The sequence below is a fragment of the Dromiciops gliroides genome, chromosome 2 (assembly GCF_019393635.1).
Source record: "Dromiciops gliroides isolate mDroGli1 chromosome 2, mDroGli1.pri, whole genome shotgun sequence".
In the NCBI taxonomy this organism is placed as follows: domain Eukaryota; kingdom Metazoa; phylum Chordata; class Mammalia; order Microbiotheria; family Microbiotheriidae; genus Dromiciops; species Dromiciops gliroides.
The window spans coordinates 307,530,099-307,553,556 of record NC_057862.1 but is presented as its reverse complement, the minus strand read 5'-3'; the positions used below and the strand labels follow the sequence as shown (position 1 = coordinate 307,553,556).

Genomic DNA, 23,458 nt, shown 5'->3' with positions numbered 1-23,458 from the left:
ATTAAAAAAAAAAAGAGTGAAGGAGGAGAAAGTATGGAAGGCATTAGATTGATGGGAAATGAAGAAGAGTTGAGAAGAGAGAGCTCTCAGTGAATGTTCTTCATTTTAAAAGTGAAATACATGGCAAGATTTTCACTTGATATGGAGAGGGGAACAGGATCCAAGGGAGGGTTGAGAGGGATTGAAAGGTTTGGCAAAGCTATTGTGTTGAGTAGGAGAGGTCATAAGGGACGTGTGATTGTTTTGCCACAGAATCTAGTTGAGGTTATGTAACATGCATTTGTAGTGGAGCCAATTACTGTTTTTTTTTAAATTTTCTCCAGCTTCATTCAGCAGCACATAACTAGGAGGGGAGGCAGTGGTGGCAATAATCCCAGACTGAGGCTCATTAGGGCAATATGGGTGGTAGTTTAAGGGGGCAAACGGGCTTAAGAGAAGAGGATGGAGCTGTTTTACCAAGGGTTCAAGATAGTTAAGGAGGAGATTACAGCAAGAGTAGGACTTGGTAGCCTGAGAAGGAGGGATTATCAATCATATCTGTAATGCAGATAGAGGTAAATGACAACAGATTGCCGCAGATTAGGGAATTTCAGAACTCATTTCTATAAACTTGGAAGTAGTTTTTGAGAGATGGCCCCATGAAGAGTATGACCATCTTTGTTTAGCTAAGGTAGGATGGAAGAGTACATCATGGGAGATGAGTAAATTGAACTGGGAGATTAGGGAGTTTGAGGGAGTGTCATGCTTGTATGTTGTATACTCAAGTCCCCTAGTATGGGAACAGGAATTGGGGAGGAGAGAGAATGTGAGCCAGGCACTGAACTTATTGAGGAAGATGGAGAGTACCCTGCAGGTCAGTGAGCAGCTGCTGCCAGAATTTCTATCAGGTAAAACCCAGTCATGGATTGAGTGAGCCTCCAAGGATGGAGGTTCCCGAGTGATAGTGGTTGAGGGCAAATCTGGAAGGGTTTTGGGGAGTGAGGAGTATTCCGATTCCTCCACCATGATCAGGGCATATCTGGGGGATAAGAAGTATTACAGCTGGTGTTTTAAAGGGAAGCCAAAGAAGTGGTGCCGTCAGGAGGGAGCCAGAAGATGGAAGAAGCGTGATAGGAAAAGATTGAAGATGAAGCCAGACATAGTCCTAGCCCAAGCTTGTGTTTCTGAATCAGCAAACTGCACGTGTAAAAGCAATGTATTTTCCTGACTCTGTGGCTTTGCTCCACACGTTTGTTTCTTGCTTAGGCCCTGAAAATTCCCGTGGAAATTGGAGGCAGAAGAAAATGAAAGCCAGAATGGTTAAGTATTCTACCTAAAGATACAAAGCAAGACAAGAGTGATGTGATTTCAGGATTCCGCTTTCCTAGTTCTAAGTTTAGTTCTATGAGAGGAGTCATGGTATCCTAGAGTTGGAAGGAACATCAGACCACCACCACATTCATGTTCCTCATTTTGCTAGTGAGGAGACTGAGGCCCAAAGAAGAGAATGGATTTGAGGGGTGTCACAGTGACTGAGTGGAAGAGCCTAGATGAGAATCCTACTGCTCTGGCCAAACAAGAGAGGCTTTCTCTGTCATCAGCTGTGGCCAAAGGTTTTGGATTGAATGGGTCTTGGATTGTGAGGATGGTGAGTCTATGGACCACTTCCCCATCCTCTGAGAATTTTAAAAAAGGAATTAGCAGGGGCAGCTAGATGGCTCAGTGGATAAAGCACCAGCCCTGGATTCAGGAGGACCTGAGTTCAGACCTGGCCTCAGACACTTGACACTTACTAGCTGTGTGACCCTGGGCAAGTCACTTAACCCTCATTGCCCGCCCCCCCCCCCAAATAGGGAATTAGCCTTGTGATGCAGTTTCCAGTCTTTCCTGAGTGATGTCTAATATGTTATCCATGGTACTAGATTCTCCTTCATTCTTCCATCAGACAAGTCTGCCATCTATCCATTTAACACAGATGAGAATTGTCGGCAGATCCATCGTGTCCGCCTCTCTGATGAATGCCTCTCCTCTTCAGAGCTGAATGGCCATAGCTTGGCTCAGCTCCAGGGAACTTTCCTGTAGAGATTATTTTTCATGATGTCTAATAGGGTTTCTTTCAACATCGTTTCTTTCTTTTAAATAAGTTTTTTATTGATGTCTTCTTTTTTTTTTATATCATTGTTTCCCCCAGTTTCTCTCCCTCCTCTCCAGAGCTGTCCCATATGACAAATATTATTTTTTAAAGATTTTTTTCCAAGTCATGCCTGATCTTTACAATTTTGCTACACTGGCTTTTGATTTTGTATGTCTTGTTCTTTTGTTTTCTTTTGCTGTAGTTATGTATTGTTTTCTTGACACTGCTTACTTTACTATGTATCAGTTCACATAGACATTTTGATGCTTCTCTGTATTCATTAGATTAATCATTTCTTACAGCACAGTAATATTCTATCTATTACATTTGTGTACCACAATTTGTTTAACCATTTCCCAAATGGTGGGCATCTACTTTCTGTCCCATTCTTAACTCTCACAAAAAATGCTTCATATAAGGACTTTCTTAACAATGGATTGATTGGGGTATAAGCCCAGTAATAGGTATTGTGTCTTGAATGACTCCATCTCACTTTTGTGATCACAAGCTGATCTCCCCCTTCACAAATGAAGGCCACAGGTATTCTTAAGATATCATCTCATTGAGCAAAGCCAGAATCAGGACTTGGTCTGCTCTTGTTCTGACCTGTAATTAATACAGGTCTCCATCTTTACTTATTTTCATGCATAGAATTGTGACCCATTGCTGTCTGGGTAGTCTTGCCATGGTAGGTTTTTGGAGGCATTTCCCTGGAGAAATAGAATTAAAGAATGTCTGGAAGTAATAGGAAGCAGTTTGGGGCTGTATTCATCTGTGTCTAATGTAATTTTTCACCTTTGTTCTTTCCTTATTAAATATGCCTTCCTTACGTCTTCTTTCGGATGACACCATTCCAATTATTTCATGGCAGACTTCCGTGAATGAAAGTGATGGGGTTCTAGTAGCTTGTGAAAGAATTAAAGAAGCTTTTGTGGGCAGCTAGGTGGTGCATTGGATAAAGCACCAGTCCTGGATTAAGGAGGACCTGAGTTCAAATGTGGCCTCAGACACTTACTGGTGTAAAGTTGCTGTCTAGCTATACTGTCTAAAATATCTAATGAGTGGTTGCCAATAAATTATAAGCTTTAGCAAGAGTTTAGACTTTTAAGCATTTATTAAGGAGCATAAGAATTTGGTGAAAAGAGAGAGAGAGGCCTAGATGCCTACATCTATCTATCTCAGGGAGCCAGCATTTCTAGCTCCACTCTCCACAAGAGTCTTGACGAAAAGGAGAGAATCACCCCTTCTTCATCCCACAAACCTCCTGTGAAAACTGGAAGTCCTGTCCCCACACACACACAACTCCAAGCTAATTGGCTGGTAACTTTGATAGACAGTACCCACGAGCAAATGTCACTTCCTGACACCAAGGAACTGACCTCCCAAGCCACATGGCTTGCCCTCAGATGCCTTCTCCTCATGGCAGAGCTTTCCTACAGTAACTCTCCAGCAGGTGGCGTCACTCCAATTGTTATACTAGCTGTGTGACCCTGGGCAAGTCACTTAACCCTCATTGCCCCACACAAAAAACCCCCAAAATAAATAAATAAACTTCTAAAAGACAAATTAAAAAAAATAAGGAAGCTTTTAAACCAAATTTTTAGTTCCAACCAGGAGAATGTATTCGAGGTATCTGACTTAATTGATTGGTATATGTAGTCTCACCCATTAGAATATAAACTTCTTGAGAGGAAAAGGAAGACACTATGTATCAATGAATATCATCGTCTTACAAAATAATGAAGAGTGTCAAGAAAAAAAGTATATTAAAAAAATTCTTCTGGTTTATATCTGGGATTGGATTTGCTTTCCTTTTATTCCCAGATCTCTGGTAATCAAGATTCATTCTTGTGCACATGAATGCTTATCACATTTTCAGTTAGTGCTTTATTTTTTAGGAGTAGGCCTTTTAGCAATTGAGAACATGTGTTTGACAAATAAAAAAGGAAATGATAGGTCACAAAACCAGTTAGAATTTGATATGTCAGTTGTTACGCAGTTTAATATTTGCCACATATGCACCATTAAGGGGTCACTGGTCTGTGCTCTTCATAAATAACAGCTATGGACTAATTTATAAGGCATTTAATATAGCATAATAAGGGTGTGCCTGTAACTCTCTTTGTGCAGTTAGGCATTTTGTACTCAGTGACTGTAGCTGATTATCTTGAAATCGACAGAGCATCATGTGAAGTGTACTCTGGGTGTTTCCAAGACAGAACTGGTCCCTTGGCTCTTCCCTGTTCTTTGCCTTTGATTGAACCCTTGGGTGTGATGTGTAACAGATGAAGCTTGGCACAGCTCCCCTGAGGGCCTCCTTTCCATGGGGAAATGGCCTCTTCTGACTAATTTTGGGATTGTATTTTGTTAGGTTGGACCTCAACACACATGATTTCACAACTCAGGACCTCAAGAGTGCTCTTGAAAAATTCAGGGAGGGAGCAGGGACTGAAAAGGAAGATAAGGTACGTACTTTCTTCACAGGATTCCATTGAAGCTCATTCTGGTTTTTTTGTTTGTTTTTTTGGGTGGGGCAGTGAGGATTAAGTGACTTGCCCAGGGTCACACAGCTAGTGTCAAGTGTCTGAGGCTAGATTTGAATTCAGGTCCTCCTGAATCCAGGGCCGGTGCTTTATCCACTGCACCACCTAGCTGCCCCCTGGTTTTGTTTTGGAAACAGGCCTCTCACCATTTTCTCCAAGTCACTGTAAGCCTTATAGGTTGCTACTACCAATACTGCCACCAACGCCATTAATAAGACCAACAACCATAAGAAATGAGGTAGTGTATTTTGGTGAATAGGCAGCTGTCCTCAGAGTTAGGACACACACTGTCTTTTGACTCCAGCTAAGTCATTTAACCTCTCAATGTCCTGTTCAGTTCTCTAAGGTGGACTTCTTATTGAGAGCCTTTTACACTAATGAAATCACAGGTCCAGTCAAGGAAAAAAAATCAGCAGATAACAACTATAGAGTATATAATTTATATAATACTTAATGCCAAGTAAGAAAAAAAGTTCTATAGACTTTAACAAGTGTTTGAAAATGATATCCTCGTAAAACTCTTGTATTATGAGTTAGGGCATGGACCAGCTTCCCTTTATGTAGGTGTGGAAGCAGGCTAAGAGGCGATAAGAGTCATACTTTAAGTCATATACCCAGTCAGGGGAATAAATTGCTTAGTGTGAGCTTGAGTCTCTTCTTGTTTCTGGTTCCTGTTACCTTCAGCCTAGAAGTCCTCTGGAGAGGCAGAAGTAAAGGCAGCATTAGATGAACAGATAAATGGGGGTGTTGTCAGGGAGGCAAAAAAAAATGAGTCCTTTGAATCCCACTTTGTGGTGATGACCTGAGCTGGCACATTGTGCAGCTGGCAAAGGAAGTGGGCTGTCAGTGCTGAGAGAGGCCCCAGCAGGTCCTGAGGACCCTCTGTTTGTCCCTGAGCAAGAGGGCTGCACTTGGTCTTGCTCCTCAGACTTGTTCTCCCTCCATACATTCACTCCCTAGCAGTTGAGAAGATGAATGAATTATACCTGCTTTAGACCTGTCTTATAAATCAAGAAGTTGTCCACCTATTGTATCCTTTCCAGTATCCAAATAGTCTCTTTCTTTGGAACAGCATCTCCCTTGTCTACTTCATATATAACACTCATGGTTGGCAGGTTTTAGTGTTATCCTTCCTCTTCCAAAGATTCTCACTTCCCAGGAGGATTCTGGATTGTTAATATTAAGTGTTATCTTTTATACTCTTAATACATTTGTCTCTGTTATTTGCATGGCTTTATGTTTGGGGAGTATTTTATCATTGTTAGCTGTTTTACCCCCATAAGAGAGTTGGTTGCTGTCATGAGGACTTGAGTTTTTACAGTTGCAGCTCATGTCTTGGCATTTGACCCAGGAGAGAGATCCAATTCTCTGTCCAACCTATCCACCTGTGACTCAACATTGTTACAGACAATCCTTGGGTTCTGGGTGCTGCGACAGTATCTCCTTATTTAGGTTCAGGGAAGAAAAATATGGAACTCTGCAGAGTCAATTTCTTTGCAAAGAATATTGTCCTTTTTTTCAATTGGGCTCTTTCTTTCCCTTTGAATGCTGTTGCCAGGGGGTGCTTGTAGTGGGTGGGAGAAAAGCCCATAGGTAAGAGATGAGCAGTTTGTAGCTGATTGCTTTAGTCATCCTGATTTTATAAATATCTATGTCTTTTAATTTTTCTTGTATGATAGAGACCCTGTTATTTGAGACAAAACCTGCTGGGTCCTTTCAGAGTTTGTGAATGCTATCTTCTGCGATTGAAGTGGAATTGGAATGAAAAATAGGGACCATCACGTTTGAAATATTCAATTAAAGGACTTTTTCTACGTAACAGCATAACTTGATTTCAGAAACATTTTGTGTGTACATATATAGGAAGAAGTGAGTGTAGATTGTTAGGGATTTGGGTACAGTACATGCAGTAATTTAGCCATTTCAAACAGTCACACAAATTGTACACCTGTGATTAGATTGACAGTAATGACAGTGATTTAATTTTCATCAGTAAATTGTTCCCACTCTTGACAGTTCTCCCTGCCCACAGTTATTTCTTTCCCAGGCTTCCCTAAAAACTTGTGTCAGGTGGGAGCCCAGATATGGAGCAGAGATTGAAGTTCAGGCTTTCTCTAACCATTGGCATGCCAGAAATCTCTGGAAGAGACCAATGTGCTAACTCCCCATTCTAGATCTAATTAACCAGTTACACTTAGAAATCATATGCTGGCAACTGCAGGAATGGGAATGTTCTATCCCCTGCCCTGGGAGACTTGTATAAGGACATTGTTGCTACTTTTTGAGCCTACACAAGCTGTGTCTAAATCAGAGGCCCTTTTTTGAAGTTCTTCCAAATGTATTCTAAATATCAAAGCATATGGAGGTTGGTTCCTGGGGTCCTCTTGTCTGGACATAGTGGAAAGATTTAGAGTTTTAGAAAGTGCAGAATCAGGCAGGTCCCAAACCTTTTGGGCATCAAGGGTTGTTGTGAAGGAAATACTTGACAAGATAATTTATGCCTTTTAAAAAATGTCACATCTGTTTCCAAATATATCCTTCCTTCCCCCTACCAAGAGATCCATCCCTTGGAACAGATTAAAAAAGAAAGCAGAAAAGAAACAGTTTGGTAAATTTAACCAACACAATGATTGTGGCAGACAGTATATACAGTATTCCATGCCCATTGTCCCCCACCCCCACTCCCCCTGTAGTGAATGGAAGGAGGTGCATTTTCTCAGCTCTTCTCCAGGGTCAAGCTTGGTCATTTTGCTTACACAGCATTTACTTTTTTCTTTTATCTAAGCAAGTATTTTCTTAACTGTTAAGTGACCCGCTACTATAAAACTTCAGAAACTTTTAAATAAATGCAAACCCCATGATTCCTGTTCTCTCTTACAGTCTCGCACCTTTGCCATCCATCCTCTGCCATCTTCCCTCATGATGAGGGATGAGCTTGAACCAATTCCCCTTCAGCTTCTCCGTGTCCTTGTTTTTTCCTTAGGCCCGGCAGGAAGAGGTCAGGCGACGTTTCCGCCCTATTGAGGATCTGAAGAAGGACTTTGAAGCATTGAATGTTGTCATCGAGAGTGACCTCCAGATTATGGTTCGGCTGATCAACCAGTTCAACAGCTCCAGCACTACCCTGGAAGAGAAGATCATGGCTCTCTATGACCTGGAATATTACGTCCATCAGGTGAGAAAGCAAAATGTACTGAATAGTAAGTAACCTCTGAGGTCAATTAGCCTTGTCCCTAGTCCATCCTGAATAGGCATGTCATTACTGCCTTCCAGTGTGTAGCATGTTTTTACTCAGAAAGGTTAGAGCTAGAGCAGTTGTGTTTTCTGGTATGGCTTTCTTGCTATTGGGCCTGTATGGACTATATGGAGAGTTGGACAAGGGGAGGTCATACTTAGGATATGTGATTCCCAATTAAAGATTTGCTTGAACCTGTATAACCTATATCAAAATGCTTGCTGTCTCAGAGAGGGGAGAAAGGAGGGAGAGAGGGAGAGAATTTGGAACTCAAAGTTTTTTTAAAATGTTAAGTTTATTTTTAAGTGTAACTGGAAAAATTAAAATATTAATTTTTAAAAAGAAAGAAAAGATTTGCTTGAGATAATTTAGTAGAATTTGAAGACATTTTCTACTCTTCTTTTAACCTCCTTCCCTGTAACCAGTCCATCGGCAAGTCTTAATGTTATCTCTCTTTGAAATATCTGGCATATCAGTGCCCTTCTCCCCACTTAATGCTACTACCCCGCTTTATGTCCTTATCACCTGTTTAGTTGATCTTCAAATCTCTCCTTTTTCCAGTCTGTCCTTTGCAACATCCATCTTCCATCTCTACCATTGAATACTCCCCTGTATTGACAACAACAACAAAAGGTTGTCATGCTGACCGACAACGCAACTCTGTCTGACAATTCCTGCAGTGCTGTGTGCACACAGTCTCCCACATCTCTATCAAGAGAATGGAGTGTTTCATCATTTGGAAACCAGATCGGTCATTGCACTTAATCCGAGTTTGGTGGGCTTTTAGTGTTTGTAGTTTTTGGATATATATATCCTAGAGATATCCCAAAGCTGAAATGTTCAAAACAGAACCCACCTTTCTTCCCAATTTTACTATTTCTGTTGAAAACACCATGATTGTTGCAGTCTCCTGGATTTATCATCTTGTTTTCCTTGATCCCCCCCTCCTTCTTCCTCACCTCACATATCCTTTTCTTGGCATTTCTACATTCACATTTGCATTTGCCTCCTTTCTGCTCACACTGCTGTCACTTTGATTCAGGCTCCACTTCTGCCTTTATTATTGCAGTAGCTTTCTCATTGGTCTTCTGCTTCAAGGCTCTTCCTGAGTCATCCTGTCCTCTAGCTACCAGAATGATTGTATATTGTATAAAATTTGTTTCCCTTTTAAAGTACTTTATAACCTTTTCCCACCTGACTTTATGGTTTCATTGTACATTACTTCTATACTCGGGGAATCCAGCCAAACTCATCTCTCTCCAGCCCCCAGCTTTTTGCCTGTTCACAGGCTTTCCTCCAAACCTATGATACACTTCATTCTCACCTCCTTCTCCTTCTCCTTCTTATAGAATTCTTTTTTTTTTCTTCAAAACATAGCCCAAGCACCACTTTCTGCACCAATTTCTACCCCCACAATTTTCTTGTATTTTACGACCTGTATTCATTTGTATGTATTTGTTGTATATTCATTCTGTACAAATACATATCTACTTGTCTTCCCTTTTAGAATGTAAGTGCTCCACTATTTGGGATTGTATTTATATTCCCAGTACCTATTATGGTTCCTGGCATACAGTAGATGTTTAATACATACTTATTAATTGTATACAGTTCAGCTATTTTTACTTTCTTTGCTCTACTTTCATTCATAAAAGTTTTGCCAGTTTATTTGAATTCCTTATATTCATTCCATATAGTGTAATAATAACCATTTTCCCAGAAAAAGCTAAACAAAAGTTGAAAGCAACACTATAACTCAACTTACTATCAGGGCTAAAAATCTGTGGCTGAAGGGACATTGGTCCTCGTGTTGGGAAAACCTCAAGCCCTTGGTTAAGAAGGATTTCAGAGGATTCTTGACTTCCAGCATAGAGGTTTTTTTTTCTTTTTCTTTTTCAACATTCATTTTCATAAAATTTAGAGTTCCAAGTTTTTCTCCCTCCCTCCCTTTCCTCCCCCCTCCACAAGATTGCAACCAGGTTGTATATGTATAATCCACAAGTGTTCTTTTTATCAGTTCTTTCTATGGCAGTGGATAGTAAGCTTCTTCATTAGTCCCTTGGGATTGTCTTGGATCATTGTATTGCTGAGAGTAGTTAAGTCATTCACAATTGTTCATAGAACAATACTGCTGTCACTAAGCACAATGTCCTCCCAGCTCTGTGCATTAGTTTATTAGATGTTCATTAGTCTTTCCAGGTTTTTCTGGGATCATCCTGTTTGTCATTGCCTATAGCACAAGACCATTCCACCACAATCATATAGCACAGCTTCTTCCATCATTCCTCAATTGATGGACATTCCCTTGATTCTCAATTCTTAGCCTCCACAAAGAGTTGTTATATAATTTATTTATTTTTTATTTTTTTGGCTGGACAATGGGGATTAAGTGACTTGCCCAGAATCACACAGCTAGTAAGTGTTAGGTGTCTGAGGCCGGATTTGAACTCAGGTATTCCTGAATCCAGGGCCAGTGCTTTATCCACTGTGCCACCTGGCTGCCCCCTATAAATATTTTTTGTAAAATTTTCCCCCCTTTTCTCTTTTTCATGATTACTATTAACTGTTTCCCTTCCATCCTATTCCCTTCCCCATAATATTTATTCTTTTATCTCTCTTCTTTCATCCTATCACTCTTCAAAAGGGATTTGCTTCTGTCTGTCCCCTCCCCCACTCTTCCCTTCCTTCTTTTGCCCCTCTCTCTTTATCCCCTTCCCCTCTTATTTTCCTGCAGGGTTAGAGAGATTTCTCCACCCAATTGAGTGTGTACGTTATTCCTTCCTTGAGCCAATTCTAATGAGATTGAGGTCTTTGAGCCAATTCTGATGAGTGTTAGGCTCATTTACTGCCCATATTAAATAGATTACTTCACCCAGTTGGGTGTGTGTGTGTTAGTCCCTCCTTGAGGCAACTCTGATGAGTTTAAGGTCTCAAGCCTTTTCTGATGAGTATAAAATTCATTTACTGCCCTGCTCCTCTCCCATCTCTTCCTCCACTCCATAAGCCTTTTCCTGTTTCTTTCATGTAGGATTTCACTTCTGCCCTTCCCCCTCCCCCAGTGCATTCCCCTCACCCCTCAATTTAACCCTAAAGATGTCATCATGGGGCAGCTAGGTAACACAGTGGACCAAGCATCCACTCGGGACCCAGGGGGATCCCAGCCAAAACATGGCCTCAGACACAAGACAGTCACCCACTTTATAACCCCAGGCATGTCCCCCAACTCCAATTTTTTATAGTTTCTCTAGGGTCTTGTATTTGAAAGTCAAATTTGCCATTCATTTCAGGTCTTTTCATCACAAATATCTGAAAGTCCTCTTTTTTCATTAAAGTCCCATTTTTTCCTCTGAAAGATTATGCTGAGTTTTTCTGGGGAGTTGATTCTTGGTTGTAATCCCAATTCCTTTGCCCTCTGGAATATAATATTCCATGCCCTCTGATCCTTTAATGTAGAAGCTGCTAGATCTTGTGCTATCCTGACTGGGACTCCACAGTACTTGAATTCTTTCTTTTTGGCAGCTTGCAATATTTTCTCCTTGACCTGAGAGCTCTGGAATTTGGCTATAATATTCCTAGGAGTTTTCCTTTTGGGATCTCTTTCTGGAGGTGATCGGTGGATTCTTTCAATTTCTATTTTAGCTTCTGCTTCTAGAATTTCAGGGCAATTTTCCCTGAGAATATCTTGGAAGATGATATCTAAGCTCTTTCCTTGATCATGGTTTTCAGGTAGACCAATAATTTTCAAATTATTTCTCCTGGACCTATTTTCCAGGTCAGCAGTTTTTCCCAGAAGATATTTCACATTGCCCTCTATTTTTTTTATTCATTTGGATTTGCTTTATTGTGTCTTGGTTTCTCATAAAGTCACTGGCTTCCATTTGTTCAATCCTAATTCTTAGGCAATTTTCATCAGAGAGCTTTTCCATTTGGCTTCTCAAGCTGTTGACTTTTTTCTCATGTCTTTCCTGCATCACCCTCATTTCTCTTTCCATTTTTTCCTCTACCTCTCTAACTTTATCTTCAAAGTCGTTTTTGAACGCCTCTGTGGCCTGAGACCAATTCATATAGGGGCCCTGATGTTGACATCTTCCTCTGAGGGTACACCTTGGCCTTCCTTGTTACTGAAGAAATTTTCTATGGTCCTCACCATTCTCTGCTTGTCTTGCCTTTCTTTTACTTGACTTTTAGCTCTTTAAAGTGGGGCACTGTTTCCAGGCTGCAGTATCCCAAACTTCAGAAGTCCCAGGTGGTATGATTGAAGGAGAATTAGGTTCTTCACTCACCTGGCCTGTTCCCTGGTCTGTAGATGACCCCAGACCAACCTGCTAATCAACCTGCTTTGTGTGTTGTGGTTGTCAGCTCCAACGAGCCTGTGCCCCTCCCCGACCTGGGCCACTGCTGCTCAAGCCTGCCTCCTGGTTCTCAGCAGGGGTGAAAAATCCAAGTTCTGCCTCAGCACCAGCATAGACCCCTGCACTTCAGCTGATTCCGAGGCTCTGGGGGTCTCCTTCTCTGGTGAGGCCTTCCTGGGACTGGATCTGTGTCAGGGTGACTGTGGGGTTGTACTCGACTCCTGTATCAGCACAGCAGCTCCCTCCTTCTGACCTTCCAAGCCGTTCTTGGTTAGAAGATGATTTCAGTACATTCTTCTGTGAGTTTGCTGCTCCTGGCATTTTCCTATGTCATTATTTGGATGTTTTTTGGAGTGATTGTGTCATGAGTTCCAGAGCTCACTGCCTTTCCCTCCAGAATAGAGTTTTAATAGATCAGACTGGTGTGACAATTACCTTGTCTCAGTGTTATACCACTATTTTTTCAGCTATTTCCCAGTTTATGGGTACCTTATTTCCAATTTTTGGCTACCACAAAAAAAAAAATGCTGCTACATCGATTTTAGTATATATGGAACTTTTGTTTCTGTCATTGACCTTATTTGGACATTTTCCAGTTAATGGGATTACCGGTGCAAAATGTATTGTAACGATTGGAATAACGCCACCTGCTGGATACTTACTGTAGAGGAGTTCTGCCCATGAAGGGAAGGTCTTTGAGGGCAAGACCAGGAGTCAGGAAGTGACGCGGGCTAGTGGGAGGAGGAAGGAAGAGACTGGCGCTCAGTCTCGCTCTCTTTCCTGAGGACGCTGGCGGAGAAGGGAGCTAAAAATGTGCTCTCCCTTTAATAGATAGAAATCTAGGCCTTTCTCTCTCTCTTTACCAAATTCTTGTTTTCCTTAATAAATGCTTAAAAGCCTAACTCTTGCTAAAGCTTATAATTTATTGGCGACCACTCATTAGATATTTTAGACAGTTTTCCTAGAATTTTAGCCCTTAACAGATGGCTGACCACGAAGAGGAAAGCTAACCCTCAGTCTTCTTCTGATCTGCTGGTTGGGTAAGAAATTTCCCCTCCCTCTCCCTTTAACTGCTAAGTACTGGTGTACTGGCTGTGTTTTTCCTTTGAATTTTTTCGAATGGACCTTTTAAACTCCCTAATTATCCTATTTTTGATTTTGGTCTGTTTAACCAGACAAATGGGAGATAAGATCATGTTAATGCTTTGTTTTTGTGGATTTTCTATTTTTCTTTTTATTTTTGTTAAAAGAGCCAGCAACTTACTCACACAAGGAAATATCTCTCCCTCTCCCAACCATGCTTTTTCAGAGAAACCTGAAGAGATTCCCGCAGCTTTTCCCAGTTCTAACACTAATTGTTGCTCTAATTTTGCATGCCTGGAGGCAATGACCCACCCTCTAGAAGCTTTTAATCCCCTAGCACCTGGAGGCAAAGTGGGGGAAGAGGAATCCAGGCCTGAGTTCAAAATCAAGTCTGATTCAAATTGCTCTGGTCCCTCCCCTCCTCTCCAGACCCCACCCTCTACTCCTCCTATGGCCAAGCCCATTGCTTCCCCTGCCTGGGAAGTCCAGAGATCTGATGCGCATGCTCAACTTTTTCTACCTGCATTTGCAGCTTCAGGCTCAGCCCTTCCCCGGCCTGGCTGTGCTTTTGAGACAATCTTAGAAAACTCTTTAAATTCCAGATATGCTTGTTTTGTTCATAATTTTGCTAACCTGCTTTTGTCTTTAATTAGTAATCTTATAAAGCATTTGTATGGTGAAAAGACTGACAGACAATATAAAGGGGTTAAAGAAGAAAAACTTAAACTGAATAAGAATGACAACCATCAACATAGTTCAAGACTCTGCTTCTTTTGCCATGGAAGGGTATATATTTTAGAGAAATGTAGAAGTAAGCAGCAAGGTATTGATGCGAGTGTTGGGGATTTTAGATATCGGAATCAAAAGTGTTCTGAATTCACTCAGAGTATTAATGTCAGTTCAGAGGTTACATAGGATTTCTATGCTATTATATATACATTTTGAAATTAATGGTATGGGTTTATTTTCATAGAGATTTTAATGCTTTTGAGATTGTGTCTTATACTTAGTTTCTAAAACAAGGAGAATATTTGTAAAAGCTTTTTATAGACATGTGATCAAGTTTATATTTTATAATACTCTTATTGATATTAAGTTCATATTCATTTAGATTTCCTTAGTTTGAATTTCACTGTATTTTATTGTTCAATGTGTATTTTCTTCTATTCATTTGTCTATCTAATTTTGAAACATTGCAAGATGGTTTTGATTTTATTATACAATGTTAATTCTAGGAGTATTGTGCTCCCATATTCTGAGTTGTTTGTTTTTGTTATTTTTTCTCAACTGATTATTTGATCAAACTCTTTAAAGCATTTCCCTGGCAAATTGGTTGCCATGGCAAGTGTAAATTGATTCTAGAAGTATTATTTTTGATAAGCATATTCCCAAAAAAAAAAAAAAAAGAGGGGAACATTTGTAAAAGTTTTCTTTTTTCAAAAAAAAAAGTTCTTTGAGATTCTGTTGTGCTTTAACTTGTATTTAAGTATGTTCTGATTTTTCACAAAAGTAATTGTATACTAAGTAAAAAAAAAAAGGGGTATTATTTGAAATTGTTGCATAATTATATATTGTGTTCTGAGTCAAGATGTATTCACATTTTTTGCAATCATTTATTATCCTCAATTTTTAAATCCATATGAGACTTGGATTATGGGAACTTATCATTTAAGACATTAATTGCCTTTATTCTGAGTTATCAGATGCCAGTTGGCCAAGATGCCATCCAATCACAAGAGGAATACATGCAAGAGCAGACACTGAACTGTCACATGAGGGGAGACATGCATGAAGTCAAGGTATGGCTGAGGGAACGGCTTTTGACAAATGTTGAGGTTGGATTCTCTTGGTTTAATATTTTATTCTCTTTTTCCCCACAATATTGTACAGATGGCTGGAAGTATTCATCCCACCCATCTCACTTCTACACCTGGCTTCTATGCTCCCTCCTATATGCCTGATGCCATGGACATCTCAATCCCATGCATCTGATTAAGTCTGACTCAGTTTCTTCCAATATGTTTGGTGGCATGGACATATATTCCATCCACCTATTTTAAGCCTGGCATACTGCATGGACAGTACATATTGCTCAAGTGTGGGAATGCTCATATCCCATCATTTCTCTGTTCTTTTATGGTAACCCCCATAATTATCTCAGGTGTCATGATAAATAACAGTGTTGAATTTGGCCTTGACACCTGTTACCAATTATATTAGATTTTCTAATTTCTCATAATGGCATGAGGATAATTAGGCAGATGATGCAAAAAGTGATGAAACAAAGATAAAAATTATTTTTAAAAATTAATATCGCAGCAATTGTCTTCTCAATTACCCTCCATAAGGGGGGACTATAGTAAGATTATAATTTTAAAGAATGTTTCAATTTTTGTTTTATTATATGTTTCATGTGTAACAACTAAGATTCTGTATTCCCTTAGACATGTTTTTGAGAACTTTCATTGTTTGATTTGATTATTGACAAAGCTATTTTAAAGTTGTGTTAAGCTCAATTTTGTAGGAAGTTTTCCTGGCTGATTACCAGCATCCACACATCAACCCCTGAAAAGACTTCCATTCTACGACTACACCTAGAGGACATCTGAGAAAAGACTTTCAGAGACTTTAAATGAACAGTTTTGATTTGTTCTTTTTGTTGGTTTTTTTTCTCTTTCTGTTATAATATACACCATCTGTAACATGTATTCTCTGCAGAGGCCCTCCCTTTGCAAGACTAATGTCAAAGCGTCGGTTCATGAGGACAAAAAAAATCGCCCCTCTGGACAAAACTTTCCTCTCTTCCTTTTCTATATTGTTGTTCACATATTATTAGTTAGCAATAGTTATCATATTGTTTTTACTGTTCCGTCAAGGAAACATTTTGTTTCTTGAGGAACAACAGGGGGGACTGTAACGATTGGAATAACGCCACCTGCTGGATACTTACTGTAGAGGAGTTCTGCCCATGAAGGGAAGGTCTTTGAGGGCAAGACCAGGAGTCAGGAAGTGACGCGGGCTAGTGGGAGGAGGAAGGAAGAGACTGGCGCTCAGTCTCGCTCTCTTTCCTGAGGACGCTGGCGGAGAAGGGAGCTAAAAATGTGCTCTCCCTTTAATAGATAGAAATCTAGGCCTTTCTCTCTCTCTTTACCAAATTCTTGTTTTCCTTAATAAATGCTTAAAAGCCTAACTCTTGCTAAAGCTTATAATTTATTGGCGACCACTCATTAGATATTTTAGACAGTTTTCCTAGAATTTTAGCCCTTAACAGTATAAAGAGTTTACAGTGTTGTCTGACATCATTTCATAGTTTTCCAGAAAGGGTAGACCAATCCCAATCCATGACTTCTTTCAACAGTATTTTAATGTGCTTGATTTCTTACCACATTGAGTATTTCAATACTTTCTCATGTTTGTCTAGTTGATGAATGTGAAGCAAAAACCTCAAATTTGCCTTTATTTGTTATTGTCCCTTTTGGGGTAGTTAGGTATTGCAGTGGATAGAGTACCTACCACATCTGGAGTCAAGAAATCTTATCTTCCTGAATTTAAATCCGGCCTCAGACATGTACTGGTTCTGTGACCCTGGTCAAGTCACTTAACCTGTTTTCCTCAGTTTCCTCATGTGTCAAATGAACTGGAGAAGGAAATGAGAAACCACCCCAGTATCCTTGCCAAGAAAAGCCCAAATGGGGTCATGAAGTGTCATACACAATTGAAAAATGACTGAACAGCAACATTGTGATTTGGAGTAGTTTTTTCATATAGTTTTTGCACTTCTTTTGAAAACTCTTTCTATGACCATCTAATTATTGTGGGGTAGCTCTTCCTCATGTTATTCTTGCAGCATTTTCTATTCCTTTGTGTTAATTTTCAGTTAGCTGCCCTTTTGTCTTTTATACCTACCTTTTTGAGGGGCAAGAGGTAGGAGGCTAATTAGAGTGCCCTTTTGCTAGATTGTAGCACACATTTGCCATCTCAGTACATGCTGCTTATTAAGCTATAAAACTTATTTTTTTCCCTTTTTTACTTTTTAAGAAAAACGTTTTACAGATTTTTTCTTTCAACATCTGGATCATTTTCTAATAACCACCCTTCCTCAGAGATGATGCATTTTCTTATAACAAAGAAAGCAACATTTTCTTTTTTTTTCTTTTCTTTTCTTTCCTTTTTTTTTTTTTTAAATAAACATAGCAGTGGAAAGGAGGGAAGGGTGTTTAATCATCATTTCCCTGGAACTAAAATTAAACACTGTATAATCTGAATTTTATATCTTTTGTTATTGTTTCTTTTGATATTATTTTAGTCCTTTTATGTTCTGTTCTTGTTTCATCTTTCCATGTTTTCCAACCATTTCATACAAGTCTTTTAGTTTTTCTCTGAATTCCTCAGATTCACATTTTTTCTGTGTGTAATAATAATCTGTTATGTTTATATGCTATGATTTGATCTGCCATTTATTAGTTATTTGGAAACCATTTTGTTTTCAGTTTGGGGCTTTTACAAAGATGACTGCTATGGATATTTTTGGTGTATATGGGACCTTTCTGTCTGTCATTTTACCTTCTTGGAATATAGACTTAGTAATGGTATTTGCCCAAGTCATTGTAATTTTAAACTGGTTATGAAATTCCCTTTATGTCCACCTGTCTTCCTTGAGGCCTTTACATCCTTCTCTAAAATCGTTTCTGTTTCTTTAGAATTTCATTCTTGGTAGCTATCTATACTTCTACTGACTTCTCTTCTAGAAAGATCATGGCTTGATCCCTTTGAAATCTCTCCCTTTAAAATGAGGATACATGTCAAACTGACTGAATTTCCTTTTCTTCCTAATCATTAACTGTAAGATGGAGCGAGTGGCCATTTTTTAATCTCCAGGGTTACTATAGTTTCTGCTTTGGCATTCAGTTTTTCCTTGCCCAGGCTCAGGTCCAGGAGAGCAGAACCTGGTTGTTTCCTTCATCTCTTGAATGATGAAAAAATTATCCTTTCCTCTGGCTGAAATTTCTCTCTTTGCTTGTCTCATATCTCTCTGCCTTTTATTCTTTTTTTCTGATTTTTTACAAAAGGAGAGTAGAGGCATGCTACATGGAGTTTAGTTTTACTTCTTCTATATGTAACTGTGGGAAAAAACATTCAGGATTGTTTTTACATATATAAGAGGCAGGATAATCCCTGCTCTACCCTCTCACAGAGTTGGTTTGAGGGTAAAAAAGAGCTGTATACAAATATTTGACAATCTTGAGTTTCTTTTAGTCAGCAGTAAATGTGGTGACCCTTTCTGAGATAAACCCTCTCATGGAGGTGGTGGTGGTCGTCATCATCATTAGTTGAAAACAAAAGTAGCAGCTATTCTACAAACAGACTACCAAAACTTTAAACCTATTCAGGGCAAGTAATGAGGATTAGATGAGATTATACAAGTAAAACACTTCTGTAGTCCTTAGAGCATTCTACAAATATGTACTACCCCCAACAATACCTATTTTCCCCAGGATGCAACTCTGTGGATTTAAGCTTTCTTTTATGCCAGACCCCCACAAAAAAACCAAAACAAAACAAAAACCAGTTAGAGGAAGAGTGGGGCTAATGAGCTCATGGAGTTTAATCTAAGTATAAGAGATCTAGAAAGAGAATATATTATCAAGGGTTTCATGTAGTCCCCCATTTAATTACCTTTTTCAGCCCTCTGCTTTGTGTGGCATGGGCTAGAAAAAGTTTAAAGGTCAGTAACATACACTCTGAGTCCCAGCAGAATTTGTTTCAGAGGAATGCCTTACAATCAGACAAATACAGATTGTTTCCAAATCGTTAACAATTCCACAGGGAACCAGGGGACCTTTAATCTTTGATCAAAGTGGAGATGTCCACTAGACAGTTGACAGTCTGTGACTAGAGATAGGAAGACAGTTTGCAAGTCTCATGGATGAATTGGAAGTGTTAGGCAGTATTAGATTGCTAAAAGAGAAAGTGTGGGGAGAGAAAAGAGCTAAGGGAAAAAATTTAGGCAGTATCTGCATTTAAGTTCTAGGAAAAGAAGAGTCAGCCAGAGAGACTGACCAAAAAGAAGAGAAACAGGATAATAGGTGATTCATTGTCAGAGTCACCAAAATAGAAGAGATTTTCGAGCAGTGTGGGGAGTTAACCACACTGTTACAGATGGTTAAGTCAGGATGAAGACTGAGAAGTAGCTTTTGGATTCTGATGTCATCATTCATCTTGAAGAGATTAGTTAATTTGATTAAAAATTTTTTTAGAAAAATTTAGACGTCCTGCAAATTCAAAACTAAATCTTGTCAGTAAGCCTACCAGTGGAGGTTTTAAACTATACTGAAGTAGATTGCATTATACTCTGCCCATGGTTAGATCATATCCAGAATACTGTGTTCATTCCTGAAAGGCCCTGATGAATCAAATCATATCTAGGGAGGAGTGACCAGGATGATTGAAAGCACTGAAAGTAATGCTGTATGACCCTGAAGGAAGGAAGCAGGGGTATAACGGAAGGATTTCTGTATTTGGAATGAGGAGATCAGTGTTATCTGCCACTTGTGATCTTTCTGACCTTGGACAAGCCTGTTTTCTCATCTGTTCTGATTGTATTGGGGGGGTATTGGGGCCCTGGGCTTCTATTCTAGGACATTGTGGAGTTTTCTTAACCAAAAGTAGATATGGTGACCTAGAAAGTCAAACATCTGCAATGAAACCCAGTTGAAAAGAGCAGCTTGGGCTGAAGAAAATGATGATTGTGGATTGAGAATTTTGTTAGTAGATTCCTCAGAGATGGATAGATTCCCTCCATGGTTCATGGCTTGTTGTTTGACTAGAGACATTTTAAAAAACTATGATCAAGAACCTGGAGTTTGGTTCCTAGTTAGTTCATTCTGCTATCAAATTTGGGCAAACCACCTAACCTCTTTCAGCTTGTTTCCTCACGTGAAAATGGGATTTATAAGAGTATCTACTTCATGGGGTTGGTGTGAGGATCAAATGAAATAGCGTGTGAAGCACTTTGCAAATCTTAAAGCATTATATACATCCTACCTATTAGGAGTCTTGCTTCCCTTTAGATTTTCCTACAAGCATTTATTAAGCACCTGTTCTGTGCCAGACACCATGCTAAACATGATGAAGACAAATGGAGACAAAAAGAAACACAGCCTGTACCCTCAGGGAGCTTACTTACTAATTTATGATATATAAAAGGAAGCTGGAAACCCTGGTGGGAGGAAGAGGAAGGATACAAGGTAGAAAAGGACGGAGAGTAAGGAACAGAGTAAGGAGAGAAGTGGGCCATGGATGGCCCAGGTGTTTTCTTAAAATAAGTTTTTATTGATATTTTCTGTTTATTACATCACCCTAGTTATAATCCCTCTCTCCTGCCTAGAGAGCCATCCCATATAAAAGTACTTTTTAGAGAGGAAAAAAATCAGCATATCTGATATTGAAAAAGTTCAAAAGCATGTGCAGTGTGAAACACCTGCGAACCTCCCACAAAGGAGTAGGTTAGAGCTGCCTTCATTCAATTCCTGCTTGTCGTTATAGTTTTGTTAAATTCACTTTTGATTTTTTTTGGGGGGGGTGTCATTCTTTCCATTTTACATTGTTGTATATTGCAGTAGTAGTCACAGTTTTCTTGGTTCTTTTACATTATTCTGTATCCATTCAGATAGATCTTTCCATGTTTCTCTGTATTTATCACATGCATCATTTCTCACAGTGCAGTAATATTCCATTACATTCATGTTGATGGGCGTCTACTTTGTTTCTGATTCTTAGCTATCACAAAAAGTGCTGCCATAAATATTTTGGAGTGTTTGGGCACTTTCTTCTTATTGATGGCTTCTTGGGGGTATAAGTCCAGTGATGGAATCTTTGGTTCAGAAGGGTATGGATATTTCAGTCATGTTATTTAAATAATTCCAAATTGCTTTCTGAAATGGTCATGCTGTTTAGATTTAATGGAATTTCCAGGGGGAAAAAAGATGAGAGACTTAAGAAATCCCAAGTACCCCTAAATGTATAGATTTAGTACAAATGTAACGATCCTTTAATAATTCAGGTTAAATTGAATCCTCATCTATTTGGAGTAGAGAAGTGAAAAGTCATGGGGCTCTAGGTTCTGTCAAAGTGTGTCTCTGCTTTATAGGCTTCCATTCATTGTATCTGTTTCTGTCTACATAATGGTTAGTTCTTGGCTCCCTTTTTATCATTAAAGTAGAATATTTTGTCCTGAAGGAAAACAAATAGCCTTTCTGAATAAAAATCCATTATCTCATTTTGGGAAATTAATTGACCTCCATGCATGAAGCAACCTAGAATGCAGAACAAATAAATAAGTTTAGTTTTTGTCGAAAGACTTGAGCCTTGCCACAGTTATGCCAAGAAGCAGCTAGTATATGGACTGGAGTCAGCTTCCAGTTCTTCTGCATTGGCAGACAGTAACAGAATTCCAGGATCCTTGATGTCATGTAGTCCAACCTGTACCTCCACATGGATCTCCATTGCAACTTCTAGATTCTGTTCTGCTTAAAGATCTCTGTTCATTTTATTTCTGGCAACCTCTCATTCTTAGATAATTTTTCCTGACTACAAACTTAAATTGACCTCTATGCGATTTATGCCCATTGTTTCTCATCCTATCTCTGTGAGACTAAGCAGAAAATAATGAATGGCTTTCAAATACTTAGAGTAATGATATTTTACCCATCTCGTTCTGTTCACTTTTCTTTGGACACACTATGTTTGACATTGTCATTTCTGAGTGCCTTGTGCCATCTAAGTCTGATCACTGTTGTATCTAGAACCTTTTGGATCCCTATTTCTATTATTCCATTGTATTGGTTCTCCTCCCCAGCATCATGTCCCCTGTAGTTTTGATAAGCATGCTATCTATACCTTCCTAAGGTATAAGTGCTTCCTAGGAACACAAGTAGAGTCAGTAAGCTTCATGTTATTGTGTGCATTTCTCTCCTGGAGATGAAATTATGTCTGCCCTCTTGTTCTTACATATATATGTATTATGTATATACATATATATGTATTATATACATATAATTTTTAATTGGTATTGTTTTTTACATCATAATTACACCTAGTTTCCTTCCCCCTTGACTTCCCAGAGAGCTACCTCTTACAACAAATAGCATTTTTAAAGACCTTGCCCCACACACAAAAAGAAGAGAAAAAAAATAGCACAACCCCTTAATATATTGAAAAAAATGTGAAAACGTGCATTAGGTAACACTTATAGACCGTAGTTCTACCTCCATGAAGAGGTGAGTTGTGGAAGGGGGTCCTCTCACATCTATTCATTTGAGTCATGTTTGATCTTTATAATTTTGTTATATTCACTTTAAAAAAAACAACAAGTTTTTATTGATGCCTTGTTATAGTTATCTCAGGGATCACTTTCCTTTCCCCTACCAGAGAGACATCTCATATAACATAGTATTAAAGGGGCAAAAAAATCATCATACATGATTGATACTTTGTAAAAGCTCCCAAATATGTACAAGGTGTGACACCTGTGAATCTCTCACCTCCATGAAAGGGTGGGTTAGAAGTATCTTCCCTTATTTCTTCATTCAACTCTTGTTTGATCTTTATTAGTTTGTCATATTTACTTTCAATTGGGGGGGGTATAGTTCTTTCCATTTATATGGTTGTAGTTACTGTGTATATTATTTTCTTGGTTTTGTTTCCTTCCTATAAATCTTTATCTGCTTCTCTGCTTATAGTCTCTTTTGATTTGCTTTGGGTGTGTGGTTCTTTACATTTACATTGTTGTATTCCTTTTATATTGTTTTCGTGGATCTGCTTTCTTTACTCTATATCAGTTCATGTAGATCTTTCTATGCTTTCTGTATTTATCACATACACAAATTCTTACAGCCCCATTAATTCATATGCCACAAGTAGTTTAGCCATTCCCTATTCAGTGGACATGTGCTTTGTTTCCATTTCTTTCCTATCACAGAAAGTGCTACTATAAATATTTTGGTGTATGCTAGGTTTATATCCTAAAGACATCCCAAAAAAGGGGAAAAGATCTATTTTGCACAAAAATATTTATAGCACCTCTTTTTGTGGTGGCTAAGAATTAGAAATCAAAAGAATGCCCATCAATTGG

At 39.0% G+C, this 23,458-nt stretch overlaps 1 protein-coding gene across 1 annotated transcript in view; it reads left to right on the top strand.

Moving 5' to 3' along the window:
- The window catches only part of SIL1 (SIL1 nucleotide exchange factor), a 259,687-nt gene that overhangs the window by 176,636 nt on the left and 59,593 nt on the right, over positions 1-23,458 (top strand). The window contains exons 6-7 of the mRNA XM_043985393.1: positions 4,485-4,578; positions 7,640-7,831. Coding sequence (XP_043841328.1) covers positions 4,485-4,578; positions 7,640-7,831 — 286 coding nt within the window. The remainder of the gene's footprint in view (positions 1-4,484; positions 4,579-7,639; positions 7,832-23,458) is intronic.